General features: G+C 33.2%; 1 protein-coding gene and 1 non-coding gene across 7 annotated transcripts in view; one reads left to right on the forward strand and one right to left on the reverse strand.

The window, feature by feature from the left end:
- Mkln1 (muskelin 1) overlaps positions 1–23997 on the reverse strand; it is a 317153-nt gene that overhangs the window by 73715 nt on the left and 219441 nt on the right. For all 6 annotated transcript variants that reach the window (XM_063234205.1, XM_063234200.1, XM_063234188.1 and 3 more), the window contains 2 exons: positions 5168–5245; positions 2310–2375 (listed from right to left, as the gene is read on the reverse strand). In XM_063234205.1, coding sequence (XP_063090275.1) covers positions 2310–2375; positions 5168–5245 — 144 coding nt within the window. The remainder of the gene's footprint in view (positions 1–2309; positions 2376–5167; positions 5246–23997) is intronic.
- Positions 1793–1876, forward strand: LOC111756259 (small nucleolar RNA SNORD45). The gene has a single exon (XR_002790737.1). It is a non-coding gene; the product is annotated as a small nucleolar RNA SNORD45 (small nucleolar RNA).

Below are 23997 nucleotides of genomic sequence, written 5' to 3' on the forward strand. Positions count from 1 at the left end.
TATTTGAAATTATATTTCAATATCTAGTTCAGCAGTCAAAAATTAGTGTTTTTCTAATCATTTAGCATATTCACCACACAGCCATAATCCATGTTTCACTCTGATGGCTTGAACACCAGTGGTACAAGCCGCCCAATGGGACAGTCATGTGTGTATCACAGGTAGTTACATAGGTAGTGAATCTCCCTAGAAAATATGTAAGAAACAGAAACTTTGCACACCATTTCAAGATTATTGTGAACTTTCTTAAAGTCCATTTATGAAGTTTCACATAAGTACACATGGAAACACTAAAAAAAAATAGAGAATAATGGCAGAAAGACAACTGGACAATAATGGGCAGCTGAAACAAAAGACTAGAAATGACAAGGTATAAGTTAATAGACTTTTGAATAGTATCTTTTGGGTTCTCTTGTTTCTTTTCATTCAGAGCAAGTTCTTGGATCACTGGCATTCATAAGATATCTGTTTAAATTTAACCAGAACCATAACTTCAGAATCTTTTGGAATTTGCTTGCTTGTTTTTTCTTTCTGAGTCAAGGTTTCATTAGGTAGTTCAGGCTGGTCTTCAGCTTACTATGTAGCACAGGCTGCCCTTAAACTCAGTGATCCTCCTGCCTGGCCTCAGCATCCCAAAGCTAGGAATACAGGCATATACCAGGACACCTGGCCATTCTGTTGCAAGTTTAAAACATTCTTTATGACTTACTCAAGTCCAGGGCACCTTTTACTTACACTTCTTTGTATTTCTACATAGACAAATTGATTTCTTAGAAGCAATCATACTTCTGCCCTCCTCAATTTGGAACCCAAACCTAGCCAGCTCATCAGTGTCTATAAAAATCAGTTGATAAATCAATACATCTCCCAAATCGAACCAGGTATGACAATACATGCCTATACAGTGTATAGTTTCAGCTGCTCAGGAGGCTAAGGTAGAAGACAGCTTTCGCCCAGGAGATTGAAGCCAGCCTGGGCAACATAGCAAGGACTTGTTTTAAAAAAAACACAAAGAAAAGAAAATTCCCGAATCAACTTTACTATAGAAAACATCTAAGATTTTGGTTAGAGAAGAGAAGGTCATGTCACAAAGTGTGGCATTTTGCTATTCTGCTGGCTCCAGTACCTTCCCATCCCCACCCTCCAGGGTTTTTTTGTTTTTTATTTCTTTCTCTCGTCATAACAAGCTAATTCTTCTCTTTGGGCCGGCGGTTTAGCTCAGCGGCGTAAGTGCCTGCTTAGCAGACATGAAGTCATGAATTCGATCCCTGCTACCAAAAAAAAAGAACTACCCATATTGAAAAACCTGTGGCTTCTACAATCAGGTCTCTGTACCTTAAAGGACCTTCACAAACAGTTTCTTTTCTAAACATTTAGAAAACTAGAGAATAAATATTTCTCCAATTTACATCTCAATCACAGCAATCTTTTAACACTTCACTGTCTACTTTGATATAAAAAGTCTTGATTTTTAACTCTAATAATGCTTAGATTATATTAAAATATAATACATACACTAAAAATCCAGAAATACTTCATTTTCCTTGAATATGCAACACACACAAATAAAGGGCTCATAATACACTTCTTTTAGGTAATGTAATTTCATTTGTGCAGTAGCCTCTTCTACCTCACTTGACACTCTCTGGTTAGGTATTCACTGGCTTACAGCCAGTGCGTATTTTCTTTGTTACTTAGCAATAGTCAGTAAGATTTAACCCTTATAATGAATAAAAAGAAGTATATTCCTTTATTTTTACATATTCACTTTTATCTGTTATTTGAAAATGTAAGTCAATGAGGTACTGGCAGTAATAACTGAATTTACTACTAATGTGTAATAATACCTTAACTCTTAGAATTATGTTGAGGCCTTGAAAAACAATTCATAATGTTATAGTTTGTGTCTAGATGTCTCACCAAAGCCTCATTCAGTCATCGAATTGGGTTTGTAGAGTTTGTGATTAATTCATGGTCCAATGCCGGGATTATGGGTATGAGTGTTATACCCGACCTGGGGCGGGTAGCCTGCCTACAGTACAAGGGAGAGAAAGAGGCTTGCTCTCATGCTTCTCCCTTTTTGTTCATGCTGCTTTTGCTGTTTCCTGCTGCCATGAACTGCTGCCTACAGTAATGTGCCCAATTAGCTCAGAACCCAGCTGATTATGGACTGAAACTTCCATAAACTATGAGATAAATACACCTTTTCTCCTTTACTATTTAATATTTTTGTCCCTGCAAGAAGAGAAAAATAACCAACACACATAATTTTTCAAAAGATGTTTCTTTCCTCTGTAAGTATTACCAACCTGTTTGAACATCAATAACCATCTGATGACCCCCTCTCATTCCTGGCCGGTTATCTTCTCCATCACCTAAACCAGAAACAATGTTTTATTTTAAAACAACAATAAAGAATAACTGCAAATCTACAATAACTTTATAAATCTGTATTAGACAGTAAAAATAACCCACATTTACTCTTTCAACCTATTAAAAATTAGTAAAAGCATTCATTAAAAACAGTACAACTTAAATCTATGTTTGTATTTATTGTGATCTTCCTCTCAGTTGCCTTCAGGCTATTAATACAACCAGAAGCTATTCTCAGTTTATTTGTGAACAATGCCGTAAATCAATAAAGATACTGGATATTCTAAAAAAGACTAAGACAAAAATCTCAAAATTATAGTACTGAAATGTCAAAGTGAAGGTACACAAAAAACACAAAAATAGGTCTCATGTCTTTACTCCAGACACAGCTTCTTAGTATAATGAGCAGTTTTAAAGTTCATTAACAGTAGCTACAGAAAACTAAGATGATTAAGTTTTATATTAATAATTTTTATTGCATTTATTTTGTAACAGTGCTTCAGAAACACCCTACTTGATTTTCTGAACTATTTTGAATACTGAGAAACTGTATGACTTACTTCACTTTGATTTTTATATTTACTCAGAGCTTAGTAGGCAAGTAAAATCATAGTGTTTTTAAACTTCTGAAGGGAAAAATGACTGTTGTATTTATATCTAATCCAACTTTATACTAAGTCATGTAAATGAAGAAATAACTTCATTTGAATGACTCAAAAGGTTATAGAACTCCAATATCTTAAAATAAAAAAAGAAAGCCTGTGTCTTCTTAACAATTTTCTCATTGACTGAAAGACATAACTTGACTAATAAGGTTCCTTGTTTCACTTATGTAAACTTGAGAACTATTATCTTTTTATTAATTTCACAGGGCTACTATACAAACAATTGAAATGCAAGTTCCTACATAGTCACATACCATTTACAAATGAAGAAATGTTCTAAGAAATATGTCACTGTGTGAACACCATACAGTATACTTACACAAACCTAGATGGTATAGTCTATTACATGTCTAGCTACAAAGGTAAAGCCTATTGCTCCTAAGCTACAAACCTGTAGAACAGTGGTGATGAACCTGTGGCATGCATGCCAGAGTGGGCTGTTTGTATTACTAAAAAACCTAAAAGGTTCGCCATAACTATTGCAGACTATACGGAATGTTGTAAGCAACTGTAACACGATGTTCAGTATTTGTGCATGTAAACATACCTGAACACAGAAGAATTTCAGTAAAAATACCAAATGGTAGGAATTTTTAGCTCCCTAAAAACTTATGGAATCATCATTAACCAAAACACTGTTACACAGTATGTGACTATATAAAGAAAATGTGACAGAAAACAAAGCCTCCTGGTTACCACTATATTGGACGGCCAATCATTCACATATTCACTGGAAATTCTTTTTCATTTCTAATAGGTGGCTTTTTAGATTCTTCAGTTCAATGTCACTAAAGGTTTGCCCTTTTCTTCTTCCCCTCCCTGTCAGTACTGTCACTTTCAAGAAATGATTAAGTAAATACAATGCATTTGTTTTCATTTTATGTAATTTTTAAAGTTCATCATTTTCCAAATATACATGTGTCTTTTAAGAAAATTGTCTTACATATGACTGGTAAAGTAGAATGATGTTCATGTTAATGCAGAAATTATGGGAAGTCCAAGAATAATTTTTCTCTGCATATTAGTGTCTAATATGATGAAAGGAAAGCTTTCCCTAGTTAAGACTTAGTAATATATTAAGTCTCAGGTACCAAGTGAATATCCCATATAATTTTCTTCCTTTAATGAAAGTAGTACAATGAGAAGCTGTTACACTTGTCACTATAAGAACTCTCTGGCAAAGCGGTTTATGCAGATAAGGAGTGACAGAAATGTTCCTCTTTATAAAAATAATTTAATTAGTACAGATAAACAAGAGACAAAAAATCCCCCTCTATGAAAATGGATTAATGCTCTGACCCAGACTCTAAGTATTGACAAAAATAGTCCCTATGAGAAACTAATGTCCTCTGGGATCATACTTCAAATAAAAAAGCATAAACCCCAAAACTTAAAGTTCCAAATTTAGTATGGTACTCTAGAAAAATGCCTGTAAAGATTTAACTGTACTATATTTTTATTAGATTATACTGTGTTTTTCAGTATCCAGTTAGAGGTCCCACACATTGATAATGGTGTTCCCTTGTTTTTCTAAGAAGCCCTGTTAAGGTTAGAGAGCAATTCTGCAGAACTTAAAAAAAGTTTTCAGGAACATATATACTTCAACCTTTCAGTTTGTTTGTTTGTTTTTAGTCAGTGTCTCATATGAAGTTCAGGCTGGCCTTCAACTCCCTTTGTAGCCTTTGCTGGCCTTAGAAGTTGCAGCAATCCTCCTGCCTCAGCCTGCCAAGTGCTAGGATTACAGGCATGTATCACCATGCCCAATCATAATTTTAATATACTTTCAGAAAGCACTTATGATAGCATTTTGGGGTGGGAGGGATACAGACAACTGACCAACCTTTTGTTAAAGTAAAAGTTTAAAAATAGAGCTGAGAACATAGTTCAGTAATAGAAAATTTGCCCAGCAGGTACAAGACCATAGGTTTAATACACACCAATAGAAAACAAAACAAAAAACGCCTCTGTGTATGTGTGTGTGTGTATGTTATGCTGCAATCGAGTTAAGGAACACACATGTTGTTTTAAATGCCTGCTTTTTATAAACAGAGTACCATGACACTTGAGCTATATTACTAAGGACTGAGATGCTAACAACAAACTACACCAATATAGAAGGCATGTCTTACCTTTGGTGCTTTTGGGAATGATTTGACTCCATCGTGGTTTATATTCCTGTTGACTGATATACTGATTGAACAAGCCATCTACAAATATCAAAAAGTAACAAAGAATTATATCTTAGCCAGACTTTTTATTAAAGGAAAAAAAAGATTAAAATGTGGAGGCCTACATTAAAAGTAATTACAAATATTTCACTAATACAACAGCATTTTCATAAAATATACATCACTTCATGCTTCCTTAAATATGAACAGTAAAGTGTTAGTTGACATAACCACATAAATTGCATTAGTGGCAGATCATATTAATGTACTATATTTCCCAAAATTATTGCATCTATTATATAATGCATAATATATATTATATATGGTAACTATGGGGTATTAACAAAGGATATAAACAGAAACCAAGCAAGAAGAAAAGGGGAATCATCTGGAAAAAAAGTTGAAAGATGATTTTAGGCTATAAATCAGAAATAAAAAATAAGACAACTTATAAATAACTTGAACAAATGTTTTAAAAGTTACTGAAATACAGATATGCGCAGCCTTGAAAAACTTTCTGGCATTTGTATGAATACAATAGAAAGAGGAAAGGATAAAGACCAGAAAAATTTTAATTCCATTATGTGATCTCCCATCACTTATCTTTATTTTACTACATTTTTAATCCTTATACCCTCAAATGAAATTGATTCACTGCACTCCAATCTCTTCCTCTCAACAGTGGTTAATGTCAGTGCTTTTTTGTTACCATGATACAACATATCTAAAAAAGGAATGGAAGACTAATATCTTTAGTGTAGGCACTTTATAATATATCTTCAAGAAAACATATCCATTATTACATAGGGGTTTTTTGTTTCATTTTGTTTTCAGTACAAAATTACATAGCAGCAAAAGTTCCAGCAGTGTAACAGAACTGTTTTTTTTTTTTTTTTACTTTTATTAGTGCATGCTTACTACATAATGACTACACTCACTTTAGGGTATTAATACATGTACATAATGTATTTTAATTCCCTTCTTTTTCACCCCTCCCTCTATCTTTTACTTTTTCAGTATCAGATTCACTTATTTACAAGACCTCATAAAGTTAATTATCATATATACAGACTGAAAAGCAGACTAACAGGCCAAAGAAGATATAAAATATGTAAAACAATTACACTAAGTAAAAATACATTTTTAGATACATGGTCCACACTGGATTACAATGTCTTTTTTTCCCCCCTTCTTTCCTATTATCTGTCTTTTATTTTATACTTTGTAAACATAATGAGTTTTTCATGTAAAAGAAACCAGGCAATGTTTAAGCTTGTGCATCTGAATTACTTCACTTAATACTATGGTCTCTCAAGGTAACCTTCATTGTCCTACAAATGATTCAAGTTTATCCTTTGGAGAATAGTACTCCATTGTCCATAAATATCATATTCACCTTTTGATGAATATATAAGCGGTTCCAAGATTTAGCTATTATGAACTGTGCTGCTATAAAATGGGCATTTATATATCACTGTGATAAAATGTTTTAATTTTTTTAGGAAGATACTTAGAAAGGAGTACCTAGGTTAAACAGAATTTCTACTTTAGTTTTCTGAGGAATCTCCACACTGATTTCCATATGTCTTCCTCAGCTTATGAGCCCATCAACAATGGAGAAGATTTCCTCTTCCCCCACAGCTTTGCCAGCATTTATTATTGGTTGATTTCTTCATGGCAGCCATTCTTTTTGCAGTGAGAAAGAACTTCAGTGTTGTTTTAACTTACATTTCTTGAATGGCCATCAATGGTGAACATTATTTCATGTATTTATTGGCCATCTGTATTCCATTTGAAAAGTTTCTATTCATTTCTGATACCTACTTTTAAATTGGGTTTTTTAATTGGGAGTCTAATTTTTGGGCAGTTCTTTATATATTCTAAATATTACTCCTTTGTCAGAGGAGTATCTGGCAAAATATATTTTACCGTTTTGTAGCCTGTCTCTTCATTCCATTAGCCATTTCTTTTGCTGTGTAAAGAACAATTACTTATTGAATACTTTCCAAATGTTGAACCTGTGCTGCTTTACTTCTTTGGTTCAATTCTAAAAACAACCCTAAGAACTAGGCATTATCATCTCTATTTTACATATATGGAAATACATATTTAGAAAAGTTTAAAAATTTAACCAAAATCACATAGCTCTTTAGTGGGGTTAGAATTCAGGTTTTACTATCCTTACTTCTAAATTTCTCATCAATATATTCTTAATCTACTTCCTATAAAGAGTTGTTACACTAGTTGTTTTAACTGTATTCCTACCATAAATGATTATCATGCCCAACTCACACCCTTCAAAAACATCTGTTTAGCAATAGTATAGAACCCAGTTCTCTAAGCAGACCATACAGGTGAAAAAAATAAACTAATTTTATTCTTCTAAACATTTTCATATCCATATGCAATGCACAACTACAAATGTCAATTTGTAGAGGTAAATAATAATGATAACATTTTATAATGATAATAGAATGGAGATAAAGAAAACTGGACAGAATATCAACCAATCATAAAATTTATCTTATCTCTGGACTTGTTATGTGATATAGTAATATTTCCTTACTAAACTCGGGGTTTTATTTCACTTGTACCCAAATGCATCATAATTCATAGCTATTTTTACTATAAATTCTCTTTTGAATCTGATTTCAACCTGAAAATGCATTTTACTTTCTGTCACTGAAAGCAAAGACTTGTCAGTAAAAACAAGCAAAGATTTGTCAGTAAAAAAAAAAGTTATATGTAAAACTATTTCCACAACTTGTATACTTGTCAGTGTCGTGCAATTTAGATAGATCTCCTGAATCTCTTTTTTTTTCTGGGTAATTTATGAAGCTCAGTTGTAACAAACCTTTTCATCTTTCAAGTGTTTCTGGCTTATTGTAATGGGAAATTCCATCCCATATACTTATCAAATTTCTTTACCATTGCAATTTCTCAAATTCTTACAAAAATAAAATTTCTTTTAAAATTAACATTCTTGGGCCAGAGATTTAGCGCAGCAGCACAAGCGCCTACCTGGCAAACACAAGATCATGAGTTCAATTCCTGGTACCAAAAAAAAACCTTTCACAATATTAAAAAATACATAAATAAACACTCTAAATAGTATTTAGATTTAAATTGTTACAGCAAAAAAGAGTAAGTATATTTACAACTTATTTTCGAGAGTTTATAGTATATCATTTACTTGCTGGTAAGCCTTTCTACCCATTCTTGCCCTTTTTTTAAACAAAATTCTTCTTCCATTATAAGAGTTGGAAATTTTATTCAGATAATTTGCGTGGAGACTCCTATTCACAATAATATGTAACAGTGAAAAATATTAATAGTATACTTAAAATTATATAGAAATAAAACAGTAACGAAATGTTTCACTTTGAACAAAAGACATAAAAGGTTTTTAAACACTTTTTAAAAACTAAATAAAATTATTCAATAAACACCTAGACTTCAAAAAATTTACCCATATGCACAACTAAGCTTCACTGGTTCGATGGGCCTGAAATTTCTTCTAAATTCTGTGATACATTGTTAGAACCAGTGTATTTAACATTGTGTCTGCTTGATTTCACCTATGTTCATTTATGAACAGTTACCATCTCTTCTTTTTCCTTAACCATTATGTAACTCTATCTTAAAAGAAAACTGAAAAATCCACTGGAGGCAATTCTTTCAAAATTTCTCGGGGCAACAATTCTAATTAAAGAATCTCATCTGTGATCATTACATGATTCTCAACACTGTGGGTAAAATTAAATGCTCGTTGCTTTTTTGACCAACACTTTCATTCAAGTTTGAGCACAGCTTGGGCAATTTAGCAACTTAGCAAACCTGTCTTACAACCAAAAATAAAAAGCAGCGGAGGATGTAACTTAGTGCAAAGGTCCTAGGTCAACACCCAGCACACCCTCCCTCCAAAAGTAATTTTCTTAGGTTGTCAGGATTAAGATGATTTTTAACATGTTGTACTTTTTTATTTTCCAAATCTTTTACTTTCAGGACTATATTTATCAGATGAAAAACCTTAAAACATCTAAATATATGAAACTATTTTCTAAACTTGAAGAATTTCGTATAGTATTGTTATAGTCCCCTTCATGTACAATGTGATACATTTCAAGAACCCCAACAGATACCTAAAACTATAGATAGCAGAAAATTATATATATATATATATATATATAGTACTATTTTTTTTCCATACATATGTGTGATGATGTTTATTTTAAAATTTGGAGCAAGAAATTAATAGTAATTAATAATAAAACAATTGTAATAATGTATCATAAAAAGTTATAAATGTAGCATGCTCACATTTCTTTTTCTTTCTTTCTTTTTTTCTCCCGGACAGGGTCTCACAATGTAGGTCGAGCTAGCTCTGAACTCACTATATACCTCTGGTGGCCTCAAACTCATGGGGATACTCCTGCCTTAGCATCCCGAGTGCTGGGATTACAGACACGAGCCACAAGGCCTGGCTCCTCATTCCTTTTTCTAAAACGATAGAATTTTCTATTTAACTTGTTCATTACAGTTAAATGCACCTAACTAAATCCATAAAATCAAAACTGTGGCTAAGGGGTTTAAGTCACTTTCATATCTTTTGTTATTCCTGAAATGCCTCTTCCTCACAGCTCACTAAATACATCACGCTTCTATAAGCAGTGCTTTGTACATTGACATTAGCTTGTTTTAACAAGAATAGAGTCAAGTATAGCTGAAGGCATTTACAGTAAGGCTGACAGAGGAGATTACTTTCAAAGTTTAAATACCAAGTCTTCCAACCAGAAAGAAATTAGGTAAGATGAAACCAACCTTCTCTTGAATTTGTTAATAGCACAGTATCGGGTGTGTTTAGGATAAAATAAATGCTCATAATTTTTTAAAAGTCCCCTTGGTAGGCTGACTCTTCATCCTTGTTTCTGTTGCTGTGCAAAAGATTTTGAATTTGATGTAGTCCCATTTGTTGATTCTTGTTATCTTGTGTGCTACTACAATCCTATTTGGGAAGGCTTGGCCTTGTCCCTATGGTTTCAAGTGTTACCCTTATGTTTTCTTTTAGTAGTTTTAAAGTTTCAGTTCTTATACCTAGGTTGATTTATTTTGAATTGATTTTTGTACAGGGTGAGAGACAGGAATGTAATTTCAATCTTCTACAAGTGAATGTTCAGGTTTCCCATCATCATTTATTTAAAAAACTGTATTTCCCTACAACATTTTTGGCTCTTTTATGCAGAATTAGATGGCTATACTCATATGGGCTTGTTTCTGTGTTCTCTGTTCTGTTCCACTGGTTTATGCATCTATTTCTGTGCTAGTACCCTGTACCTCAGTTCACAATTCTGGAAAAGCTGGCCAAATCCATGTTGTGTGTGTGTGTGGTGGGGGGGTGATGGCCACAGTTACAACTGTCACCCAATGCAGAGTTTGCAAAAAAACAACAAAATTTCGGCAAACACTTGTTTGTGAACTAAACTGCTCACAAATAAAAGTGTTCATAAACTGAGGTACTTTTGTACTATCCTGTTTTAGTTACTACGGCTTTGTACTATAGTTGGAAATCAGATACCATGATCCCTTAAATGCTACTCTTCTTATTTTGGATTGCTTTGGTAATTCTTGGTTTTTCATGTTTTCATATGAATTTGGGATTTTTTTTTCTAGTCTTTTTAGTGTAAAGAATGTCATTTTGCCAAGTACTCTTCCAACAGAAGAGTAATTATCTAGAATAAACAAACAATTCAAAAAAATACCAGAAAAATAAAACAGTTCAATCAACGGGAAAATGAAATGAACAGACACTTCTCAAAAGAACTACAAATGCTCATTATGAAAAACTACTCATCACCTTTATCCATTAGCAAAGTGCAAAACAAAACTACATTCAGAAACCATCTCACCCCAATCAGAATGGATGTCATCAAGAATACAAAAGGTGGCAAGGATTTACTGAAAAGGGAACTCTTTTTTTTTTTTTTTTACTTTTGTTTTTGGTGCCAGGGGTCAAACTCATGACCTCACTTTTGCCAAGCAGGCACTTACACCGTTGAGCTAAACCCACAGCCCCAGAAAAGGGAACTTTTATACACTTCTGATGGGAATGTAAATTAGTACAGCCACTATAGAAATCTGTATGGGGACTCCTCAAAAAACTAAAAACAGAGTTATCATTTGATTTAGGTATACCACTCCTTAGAAAACAGTGACACATCAGTTCACAACTTAATTTTTCCACAATTCTGGTTGAGAACTTAATTAGTTGCAAACTAAATTGGTTTCAAATGAATCATATTTGGTTCAATACAAATATGGTCAATCAGTTCTGAACCATATGTACTTTCTTAACCACAAAAATATTAAACAAACTATAGTACAGTAGAGCATAAAGAGAGAGAGAACACTAACCTTGGCTGAAGTGACTCCTGGCATGGAGAATGGAAGGGAGGGTGGGGAGGATTTATTCAGAGGAAGATGCCCCTACACAAGGATACCAGGGAGATCTCCTTTAGGGTTTTCCTCTCTTAGCTTCAGGGTGAATTGTGATGAAAAGATCAGTCTAATATCACTTTTTTCCTCAACTGCAGAACCCTCCAGAAATGAGAGACCATGTTATGGTTCAACACTCCATTCACTATAGTTATGTTGGAGTAGTGCTTCTCAAAGAAATCCTGGCACTCATTTCATTTTTCCCTAATAGATTTTATCACATCACTGCTAATCTCTTCTCTGTCTTCCTATTCCTCAGTGGATGCTCTTCCAACAAGTCTGTTTGATGCTCACTCTGGAGTTTAGCAAATTCTTTGGTCATCAACTCCTTCTTATAGTCCTCAATAAGCTCCTCTATGTTCACTCCATCAAAGCCCAGACTCATACTATTGCCCATAAACACAATCTCCTCTACTACCTGTGTGTCAGGTAGTGTGCAGTAACACATTGTGTTCAGTATCACATTCTGACCACAGTATCCTCCAGGCTGAGTTTAAAGTCTAGTACATGACATCTTCCTCTGCTTCGTCAATGCAGTTAATGCAGTGCAGGATACTGAAATGTTTCTTACAAAACTCTCTCAGAGTCATGAATGTCTCTTCAGTGACACCGAAATACCTGGTAAAGAGTACCTTTGTGGATACTTTGAAGTTGCAGATTACTTGCAACTTGATCCATGAGCTGCAGAAGAGGCATCATGTTGGGAGTGGGGAGTGTTGAACTTTATGAAGTAAAAACACAGTATCTGTATCATTCTCCAAGACTGGAGACTGCATTGGAGCACTGTCTATCAGAAGGCACTTTCAGGTATTTGGTTATCAGAAAGACATATCTGAACAGTGAGTGAAAACATCTCAAGCAGCCATTCCACAAACAACTGCCTTGTGACCCAACCTTTTGCACTGGCTCTCCACACAACATGTGACATGACAAGGACATGCCTTGTTCATATTCTGTTCCTTGAATGCAGAGGGGATCTGGGAATGATACGTCAGTAGTGGCTTAATCTTCAGATACATATTTGCTTTCACACACAGCAGAAGGTTCTTTATGTCCTTCATGGGCTATGCCCTGGCAGTGCCTTTTCCTCCTGGTGTGACACCGGGTCTGTTCTGCATCTTCTTCCACAAGAGCCCTGTTTCATCATAGTTCAGTGATGTATTCTGCTGCCTTTATGAATTCTGCAAATTCTTTCTTGTAGGCTTCCGTAGCAGTCTTGTTAGAACTGGAAGCCTCATTATATCTCACTACACTGTGGATGCCACGGCTGTTGCAGAATTTACCAAACCACTACTGGCTTTAAATTCACCACCAGTTGCACCTGTAGGGTTTTGTTTTGTTTTTAAACAATGTATCACTGTGCAATTTCCTGGCTTTTTCACAGACCACAGTTTCACTAACTAAGACACAGTTTCACCTGCCAGCTGTTTCTCACAATAACCACACTATAAAAAGTTTTTCCACCTCTTCCAGGACTTATGTTCTCTGGTTGGTTAACATCCTTACTTCTTTTGGTGCCAACTCTATTCTTTGAAACAGTCAAGATTTGTTGACTTTATCATTTATAGTTCAAGGCCAGATCAGATACTTGAATTCCAAGCTCACGCTTGCCTATAATTTCCTTCTTCAATTCAATGGTTATTTTCTTCAGAACCTTCTTCATATTCTTCATCTGCATTGGTTACGCTCATTATCATTCCATACATTCTTGCCACCTTCATTACCCCTCTGCTCTTTCTTTTTACCACTGTGCTTGCTCTGCACTTTCTTTTGAGACATGCTGCACTGGATAATACAGTGGTATCTCAGTTCACAAACTTAATTTGTTCCATGACTCTGAAGATGTCCATATACCTGTTTGTGCAGGGAAGATGGCTTTGGTCAACATTTGTCACCTGATGTGGAGTTTGCAAACAGCAGCAAAATTTTTGCCAACTGAATTGTTTGCAAATAGAAGTGTTTGTTAACCAAGGTGCCACTGTACTGTACTGCATTGTACTGTATTTTTTTTTTTCATTTTTATCGGTACCAGGGATTGAACTCACGACTGCCTGCTTGCAAGGCAGGCGCTTATGCCGCTGAGCTAAATCCCCAGCCCTGTATTGAATTTTTTAAAGAAATGTTTCTGAAACTTTTTAATTTGCCTGTCTCTTGATCTCTTTCCTTTGCTGCTACCAGTCAAGAAGTCACACAATTCTTTTTGGTAACTTTTATTCCTCCAGAGATTACTACAAAACCTGAAGAATATCACTTATATAAAGCATTACCAAATCATTAAGTAATTTTTAAAAAACATTTCACCAAAGAAGAATTGACTTTTATTGAATATCTACTGGATGCAAAACACTAAACAGATTAACTTATTTACCCCTTTAAAATAAAACTATTTATTGAACAGTATCAATAAAGGCAAAGATTAGAAAATCAAGGTTTACAGAAGTTAAAAGTTATTTGTGTGTGTCTGGGGTTTTTGTTTGTTTGTTTTTGGTACTGGGGATTGAACTCACGATCCTCCACTTGCCAGGCAGGGGCATCTGACACTGAGTTAAATTTCCAACCCCAGCAGCTACAAGTTTAAAGGTGAATTCAAAAATTCATATTGTATTTTCATAGACTGTAAAACATAGGTAACCTATATATCATAACATAGTTTTTTAAATAAAAATTTGAGGTCAAATACTAAAACAGATATAGAAAATTTCATCTGTTCTATTTAAGAATAAATGAAAATCAGAAAAAACATTATTTCAGATCATTCTAATACAATAGTAAACAAAATAATAAAGAGGAACAAAACTAAAAAGATGCAATATATTATTTATGATAGAAGAACAAATATAGTCCCTCTTTTAACACCTACTGGCGACTGTGTCTGATGATTACTATTTATTTTTTCAAGAAATTTTTAGTTCGACACTATTTCAGAATGTTTACCAAAAGAAATCCTGTCAGACGCAAGTTGTTTCATGTAAATAATGGCTAGTTTGAGAAGTTACCTATTCTATCAAAACAATAACAAAAGAAAAAGAGCAAACCAAACCATCTCAACGGTTTGCAAAATTATGATTTGAGACATAAGTAGTAGGTTACTAAGTCAAGTTTTCTCATCCCTGCCCAACTATTCAACTCTACTATGAACCTGTTGACTTCTTGAAATTCTTTCCTTTATATTATTTACCCATTTAACCACTTTCAAATAACAAATGCTGGTTAAGAATTTATGAAAACCTATGCTGCATTTTTCAGAACAACATAAATTAAACATTATTTCCACTTAACCCATATTAACCCATATTATTGACTCTTGCCAGGGAAGCTGGGTTACCAATAAATAAATCAGATCCAGAGTGGATTATGTATAGTAGTTATTCTTAATGAAATAAAAGGCTTAAGAATCTTCTTTTATAACCTCAAAAGGAAAACAATATTACAAGTGTTTTTCAGTGATTTAGTAAGCAGTAAACTCTCTTTCAAACCAATAAAAACATGCTTAAAATCTTCACTTTTTAATAAAAGTAGTTTAATTTTTAGAAATAAATTCCCTAAACTTGAAATTCCTTGAGGCAATCAATAAAAATATGAGCAGTAAAGCAGTATAGAATTATTTTAGAATACACCACTTTCAACATCTTGCTTAAATAAAAAGATTTTTCTAAACCTTTCCAGATCTGAAAACAAAAAGTTGACACCTTTGTACCCCAAATAAATCTCATCATTATTTCTGATAATTCTAATTCTTGAAAAGTTGCCCCAAAACCTTTTTGGCATAGTTATTTGAAGATATTTTATGACTTAGAAAAAAGCTTAAGCTCTACATTGAAACAGTTATCCATTCTCCTTTACAAAAACATGACAACATATATCACAACATATATACAGTCCTTAAATTAAAATGAAATTTTTAAAGATGATTTTGCATCATCTGAGTTAAAAAACAAAAACAACAAAAAACTATGTTTCAGGAGGAAACCAGGGAGGCAGATGATAATATTTTGTAAAGTCTATTTTTTGACAAATATCTAAAGCAGAAAATCAGAAGAATCTGGTAAAAGTAAAAATATACAAAAACATTTAAAATATGACTCAGGAAAAAGCAAATGAGGGGCAAGTTGCTAACAGTCTTCAATATAAATTCTCTATGTTCAACTATCATCTTTAGGATTCCTATGATTTCTATGATTATGGCTATCTTAATTAAACACACTTCATAAAGTCCACATCATAAAATCCTATATCATAAGTATTAAAAACATATACTTTTATTGCATCTCCTAAAATGCACATTCTTTAAAAGTGTATGATTAATAAAGGAAGTTTAGGAACCTTTTACCAAAAGAAAAATGAAATTTTCAAACCTTATCTGAGATCAAAACAACAGATTAAAAGACTGCCTTCTATACAACCTTTATCAAACGTGATTTCTCCCTAATGCTGAGAGTACATTTAAAGAAACTAATTCAAAATGTATTTGTAGGTAAATAGTTTGTGGAGCATAAATAATAAAAACTGGAGCTCGAAATGGCTGCTCACATCTGTAATCACAGTATACTTAGAGGCTTAAGGTAGGAGGAATCACAAGAATGAGTCCATATACTGAGATTTTGTCTCAAAATAAAAATACTTTAAAAGCTTTGGGGGTATAGTTCAGTGCAAAGGACCCAGGTTTATTCTCCAGTACTAGGGGGGGAAAAAGTGTTTTTTAAAAAAGCATTCATTTCAGCAATTTGATCAAATTCTGAAAAAATATACATAAACTATATTTATAATTCAAAAATCTATACCAGAAACCAGAATGACTAAAAATGGACTAGGATACAAAGCACACTTATATAAGGGTATAGATTTTGTTTCCTGACATAGTTCAAATCTCAGCTCTATCATTCATTCACTATCCTCTCTTAGGTAAATTACTTACTTAAGCATTCTCATTCATTTAATGGAGATAATATCAAAGTTAACTAAGAAGGTAGACATAAGAATTAAATAAATTAACACAAGGGGCTTATGAGATTAGAAGGTACGTTGTAAAAATGTAGAGTGTAGCACAGTGTTTGGAAATGTACTTCATAGAAAACTTAACAATATTCTGTGCATAAAATGAGGACCATAGCTCTAAGGAAAAAAAGTTAAGAGGAGGGAGCAACTGAGGGAGAGAATAATAAAACAAGTTCCAGTATCTTGTAAATGTTGGACTTTAACATGATTTTGAAGTGAGTAGTGATGAAAACACAATAGTTGGAAAGGAGAATAAGGCATAAACAAAAGCATGAAGGCATGGATGAGCAGGAATTTTAAAAAGCTACCTTTTAGGAAGCACTTGGCAGGTGGTAGGTAAAAGATTTTGCATTATTGCCGTAGCTGAGAAGTAAAAGAATCCAAAGGAAAAAGAAATTTTAAAAAAAATGCTATCCTAGAACAGAACCCTAGCTCCTAAAAAAACTCCTCAAAATTATTAGGAGGGGCTGGGGATTTAGCTCAGGGGCGTAAGCACCTGCCTTGCAAGCAGGCGGTCGTGAGTTCGATCCCTGGTACCGATGAAAATGAAAAAGACAAAAAAAAAAAAAAAATTGTTAGGAAAAACTTGCCTCAAGTCAGGGGTTTAGCTCAGTGGCACAAGTACCTGCCTGGTAGGCACAAGTACCTGCCTGGCAAGCACAAGGTCATGAGTTCAATCTTTGGTACCAAAACAAAACAAACCAAACCCTGCCTCATCCAAAGATTAAAAAAGTAATTAAAAAAGAAAAAAGAAAACAAAGAGCCAAGGATTCACACCAAGATATAAAATGCATAAAAACAAAGCAATAAAACAGTGGCAAATGAACCTAACAGAAAAATGTAGTTATGCAATAGATGAAAATTACCAAATACTTTTCCATAAATACTATAATCGTGTATCTTTTTTTTTTTTTTAAACCAGGAATTGAACTCAGGACCTGACAATTGCCAGTAGGCCTTGTGACACTGAGCATTATCCCTGGCCCATAACTGTTAATCTTGACTGCCAATTTGAATGCCTTAAAAGATGCTTGGGAAATCAGTAAAGCATAATTGTGGGTGTGTCTGAGTGGGTTAATAAACTTGGGGACTATATGAAGTTCCTGGTTCCTCTTGGCATTCTTCCCTCGGTCTGCTTCCCATATGCCATCAGTTGAATAGCTTTCACCACCATGATGTTTCTCCCTTGGAGCCAGCAGACCATGTATTGAGATCTCTGAAACTCAGATCCAAAAGCAAACCTCTCTTCCTTCAGGTTTTGCAGTGTCATGTAACTTTTCCTAGCAACATGAAAGTTGACTAACAGAAATACACAAAAGCAAAGTAAGCAACTCTGTCTATAGAACATGAGAACAAAACAGGTAGAAAACTGATATAAATAGATTAAAAATATGGTAAGATAACTAAAGAAAATGTTGAATGTCAGAGTTGAAGGAAAAGAAAAATAAACAAAAAAATTCACAGAAATGAGAACTAAAGCGTTGGAGAAAAAACTAACGATATGGTAATGTTAACAGGATCAAGGACTTAGAGAAACTTGAAAAACAGAAATATGCAGTTAAAACAGATATCTAAGAAAATGAGAGACTGAAAACTATATAAAGGCAATATGCACTTACTTAAAAGAAAATCCAAAGTACACAACAATGAAAAGGCTATGATTGGAGTTTAAAATAGTAATTGCAGACAGCCCTGCTGGTAGTGATGCCTCAGTTCACGAACTCGATTCTCTCCACTATTCCGTGCACAAAGTAAACTGAATGAGAACTGAATCAAACTTCCCCCTATGGTCAACATTAAACCTAACCACTGAATAAGATTCAGTTCTCATCCAACTATCTGTGACCAGAACAATGGAAAGAATGACATTTTTGAACCTAAGTACCACTGTAACTACAAAATACCCTAAAACAAAGATAAAATTCTTAAAACAGCCCAAGGAAAATACATTTGAAGGGAATTAACAGATGTGACAGCACATTTTTCAACAGCAACACTACAAGCCACTGAATAGTGGACTAATACTCAAAATGTATTAGAAGAAAATAATTACCAATCTATAATTCTATATCCAGCAAAAATATCCTTCCTGAGAAGTGGCTACTTTTTCAGGCAAACAGAACTGTGAGCTAACCTGCATTAGAAGAAACTCTAAAATGCCATATTTGAGGCTGAGGGAATACGATCCTAGGACTAAGATCAAAGACACAAACAGTAATAAACAGGGGGCAAAATCAGTAGATATTTGGGTAAAGTCAATGAACACTGTATAAAAGAACAGCAATATTTTACAAGGTCTTCAAATATGAAATAAAAGAGACAACATAGAGCAAAACAATAATGAAGTTTGAGTTCAACTAAGCTGAAACTCCATTAATTCTTTGTACAGGCAGAGAAAAAAGGTGCTGACCAGTTTTGTTAATTGAACACTTCTCAACTAATCAAAAATGTGGTGGCACATGCTTATAACCCCAGCACGTGGGAGGCTGAGGCAGGAGGACTGTTGCATATTTAAGACCAACCGGGGCTACAAAGTAAGCTGAAGGCCAGTCTGAACTACATAGTTACACCCCGTTTCAAAAAGACCAAAAAAAAAAGTAATATAGCAGCCAAATAAACAGAAAATAAAAAGTAAAAAGGTGAGAAACAAAAATCAAAAAGACAAAATAAACAACGAATATGGCAAAGTAAAGAAAGTCACATGGTAGGTTTAAGGCCATATATCTATCAGTAATTTAGTCAGGTAAGTGAAATTTTAAGTGTTAAAATTAAATGAAAGGCAGTACCAGTAGATTTTTAAAAATTCAATTAAATTTATTTCTTTTAAAAAGCAAAAGTAGAAAACAAGACATTTTGTACTTTAAGACTTTACAAGAAATAAAATATTTAATTAAAAATAGAAGAATTTAAAATTTATACGTAACTAAATATATAATGTCAAAATATATAAAGAAAAACTGGCAGAAGTATAAGGAGACATAGAACTCCATAGTCACAGCTAAAAAAGTGTTATTATTATTCTCAGTTATTCAGAGAATCAAACAGAAAATCATTATTGATAAAGAATGATCTTTAGTTGTTTGGGACGGTGTTCTATACAAGTCCAGTTGGTCAGATTTGCTAATATATGCATTGTACACGTGAGTGTGTGTGTGATTTCAGTGAAGCAAGTACAAATAAAGAACAATAAAGGATGGATAGAAGGAAACAAGCAATGGATCTCTTGAGATAGGGAAATGGACCAAGGAAGCAAGAATAAGGGGTGAGAAGAAGGGAAGGGGAAATAAGTAGAATAAAGATATGCCATGTACAGGAACCTAGTAATCTCAGTGAATGTAAACATTATATGTTATAACATGAGCTAAGATTAAAAATATCAACAAGGAAGAATCATAATAGAAAAATTAGAGGAGGGAGGAAGGAGAGAGGAGGATTTAAAACAAAATTACCTGTAATACATACATGTACCTACTTCCCATGATGATTATAAACTGCATGTACTATCAACATGTACTAATAAAATTTTAAGTTCAAAAACATTATAGGAGAAATCAATAAAGAAAATTACCAAAAAATTGGTGTATTTAGGAATTAAAAATTACATTTCTATATAACTACTGATCCACAAAGAGTCATTTCATGTCATAATTAAAATACTGACCTGAACAAAAATGAAAATACTTCATAACAGAACTAAAACTAAGCAAAGGGAATTTTATATGCTTAAATGCATAGGGACAAAAGTGAAAATACTTCATAGTTCAACTAAAACTTAAGAAGGGAGAATTTTATAACCTTAAATACATATGTGGAGAACTTTCAGACTGAAAATTAATTAGCTAAGTATCCATCTTAAAATGTATTAGAGAGTCAGAAAATTAATCCTAAAAAAAGGAAAGATCACCAAATCAAAAGTTGTTCTCTCAAAAGACTAGTGAACTTAATAAACTTCTGGTGTGAATGATGGAGAAAAAGGGACGTAACATACATAAGTGAGTTCAAGTTTGTCTGATCCAACAGGAAGACCCTGTCTCGAAAAAAATTCAAGGAAAAAAGTACCGCTGAAAATCCTATAGATAAAAAAAAAAAAAAAAAGACTATTAACCTTAAGGTACAAAAGCTTGAAATTTTAGATGAAACAGACATTTCTAAAACATAACATTAAACAACACAACTGCATGACCCAAACAACCTTAATTAATCCTACAACATTTAAAGAAACTCAGTTGATAGGTAAAAATTATTCCCACCAAGTAGATTCAAGCACACACAGATAGCTTCATTAGTAAATTCTACCAAGAATACAAGACAGGAATCATTAAAATTCTAAGACATATTCAGAGAACAAGAATAAACTTGATTAATTTTTCAACCTATTACATGATATTAGGAAAACACTGATACCTGAAAGAAGCATAAGAGAAAGTACAATTGTAAGGCCTTCTTACTCATAAACATAGAAAGAATGCTAACAAAACATTAATCAATCTAATTACGAGACACCAAAAAAATGACCCTTGTTTCTTTTTATTAATATATGTTTATATTCCCCAGTACTTATCACCACTTCAGCTTTACATACCATCAAGCACTATATTCTCCTAAGAAGCTCACAATCTAGATTCCTTGCATGGACAGTAGACAGTAGGGTTCAGGCTCCTATGAGAACATGATGTTGCCACTGATCTGACAGGAGGTAAAGCTCAGGGCAGTATTTTGAACAACGGGAAAGAGCTGTAAATACAGAAGAAAAGTCTACTTCTTGTCCATCCCTCACCTCCTGCTGTATGGCCAGTAGTGAAAAAACTTGTCTTAAATATAGTTAAATATATATACATCGTATGTCACAGACATTCCATTCCTAAGTGTCTAACTAAAAAGTGGAAGTATATTTCCATGCAAAGATTTGTACATAAATGTTCATAGCAGATTTATTGCTACTATCTTAAAACTGTAAAAAGCCGAAATGTTTCTAGTGCCCAATAAATTCATGTATAAACAAATCAGTATATCCATACTATAGATTATTACTTAGCAGTATATGTATATTGATATGTATAATATTGATGCATCCAATAACATAGATGAAACTCAAAATAAGCAGATAAAAGAAGTCAGACCAAAAAAGTATAGACAACATGATTCCATTTTTTAAAAACTATAGAAAATATAATCTACAGTGACAGGTAGGAAATAAATGGTTATATGGAGATGGAAACAGGAGCACTGAAGAGAGAAAGCTGGATTATAAAAGGGCAAGAAAAACATTTGGGGGTGGTAAATATATTTGTGATTTTTGTGTGATAGTATCACAGATGTCTGTACACATGTATGTCAAAATTTAACAAATTGTACATTTCAAATATGTATAACCTATGTTAGACATATTTTATTGAGCCGTAGCTCAATAGAACTCTAAAAAGATAAAAAATAGGTAACATTTGTCTATCTGATATATAGTCAGCCTAACTCATTCGAAAATTTTAAACAAGGAGAAAAAAGCAGAGGGACTTATAAAAGGAAATTTTGTTTCTATAATAAAATAAGCTTGGCAATTGGAGGTTTTCAGCACATTTTTTTATCTCTTTGAATAACTTTGCTGTTCCAGGTAACTTCTAAGCATCATTATTAGATTCTACACTGTAAGAGAAGTAACAATTACTGGTTCAGAAATTATCTCTAATGAAATTAAATGTAAATATGGAAAAGTTTCTAAGAAAGCAGTAGAAAAATACAGCCTGACATTTTTAAATATACAGACCACTCTTACAGATCATACTAATTAGAATACTAAATATACTAAAAGTTTTTGTTCTCTCCATTGTAAGAAGCTCAATAGAGACACTTCATTCCAATAGACTTTCCTATTTTGTAGGCAAGAACTTCATGTTCTTCTCTGCTATGTTTTTCAGTAGAGCAGAGGCCAAAAAACACTGTTTACTTCCTTATTTGTCCAATAAATCATCAACAGTGAGGTCAGCAGCAAACTGAACAACTCTGGAAGGAATGCTTATTAACTAACAGGGTTCCAAGCCAGTTGAGGCAATCCCAGAGCAGTACAAAAATATTACTTGGCTCTAAGTTTCAAAAATACAGTATTATCAAGTTTCCTAAATTTGGTTCCCTTTTAGAACCCCAAGGATAAACTGTGTATTCGCTGTAGTCAAAGTTGACACACTTTTAACAGTTTTTCTTAACCAGCTAAGTAACAACTAAAGACAGAGGTTTAAAATTTAATTGTCTTTAACCTTATAATTACATAAAGTTATTCATGGTCTTTTTTTTTCTTTCCCTTAACAAAATAGTCAAATGTATTAACGTCAAAAGACTTGAGCCAGGCACGGAGCACACCTGCAATTCTAGTATTCAACAGGCTGAGGCAGGAGGATCTCTATAAACTGGAAGCAAGCCTGGACAACATAATGAGTTCAAGGCTAGCCTGGTTACAAAACAATACCCTGTCTCAAAAAAGATTTGAAACAAAATCAACTAACTCAAAACTATAAAATTATCTATATCTCCCCTAGTGTATGAAATTGGGAAAAAAAAATTTTTAACTTTTCAAAAGACTGGGACCCGGGGATTTAACTCAGCGGCATAAGTGCCTGCCAGGCAAGTGTGAGATCACAAATTCCATTACAGGCACCAAAAAAAAAAAAAAAAAAAAAAAAAAGATTGTGTGTATGTTTTCATGCATTCACTGATTGGAGTTTAATAGTTTGGTAAAAATATACATTCTATTTGTTCATACTCCAAAAGTACATGACATTTCAAACATGTCAATGTCTTATTTGTAAGTATCATAATCAAATAAACATAAGTAATACAAAAGGCTTAAAAGCAAGTTTTTCATTATACTTATCAAAACATAACTATGAACAATTCATTTTAGGTTAACCTTAAATTTATGAACTAAAAGAAGGCAGTAAAAAGTTCTGTTTTCCTTAGTTGTAAAATCCTCAACACAGTATCTGATAAATAGGAGTACCTAATAACAGTAGATAATAGTAACAGTGTAAGACTACAAAATATAAGAGCAAAGTACTAGATGTTCATTATTCCTTATTTCTTTTTATTAAAAAATGCACCAAATTCAATTCCACAAGTTCTACACTAAGCCATGTATTTTGTTCGTCACTATGAAAGTGACTACATAAGACTATTTTGAAAAAAAGAATGAAAACAATGTCAGTCCATTAGTAAGAATTGCTTTTTATTTTAAATAACAACTATTGAGTCTTAACTATTGAAATGGTGTCATCTTCCAAAGCAAGAGGGAGATTATCAAATATTCACATTTTTCA

Source organism: Cavia porcellus, unplaced genomic scaffold (assembly GCF_034190915.1).
Source record: "Cavia porcellus strain 051 isolate PalLab524CR breed Dunkin Hartley unplaced genomic scaffold, mCavPor4.1 scaffold_2, whole genome shotgun sequence".
In the NCBI taxonomy this organism is placed as follows: domain Eukaryota; kingdom Metazoa; phylum Chordata; class Mammalia; order Rodentia; family Caviidae; genus Cavia; species Cavia porcellus.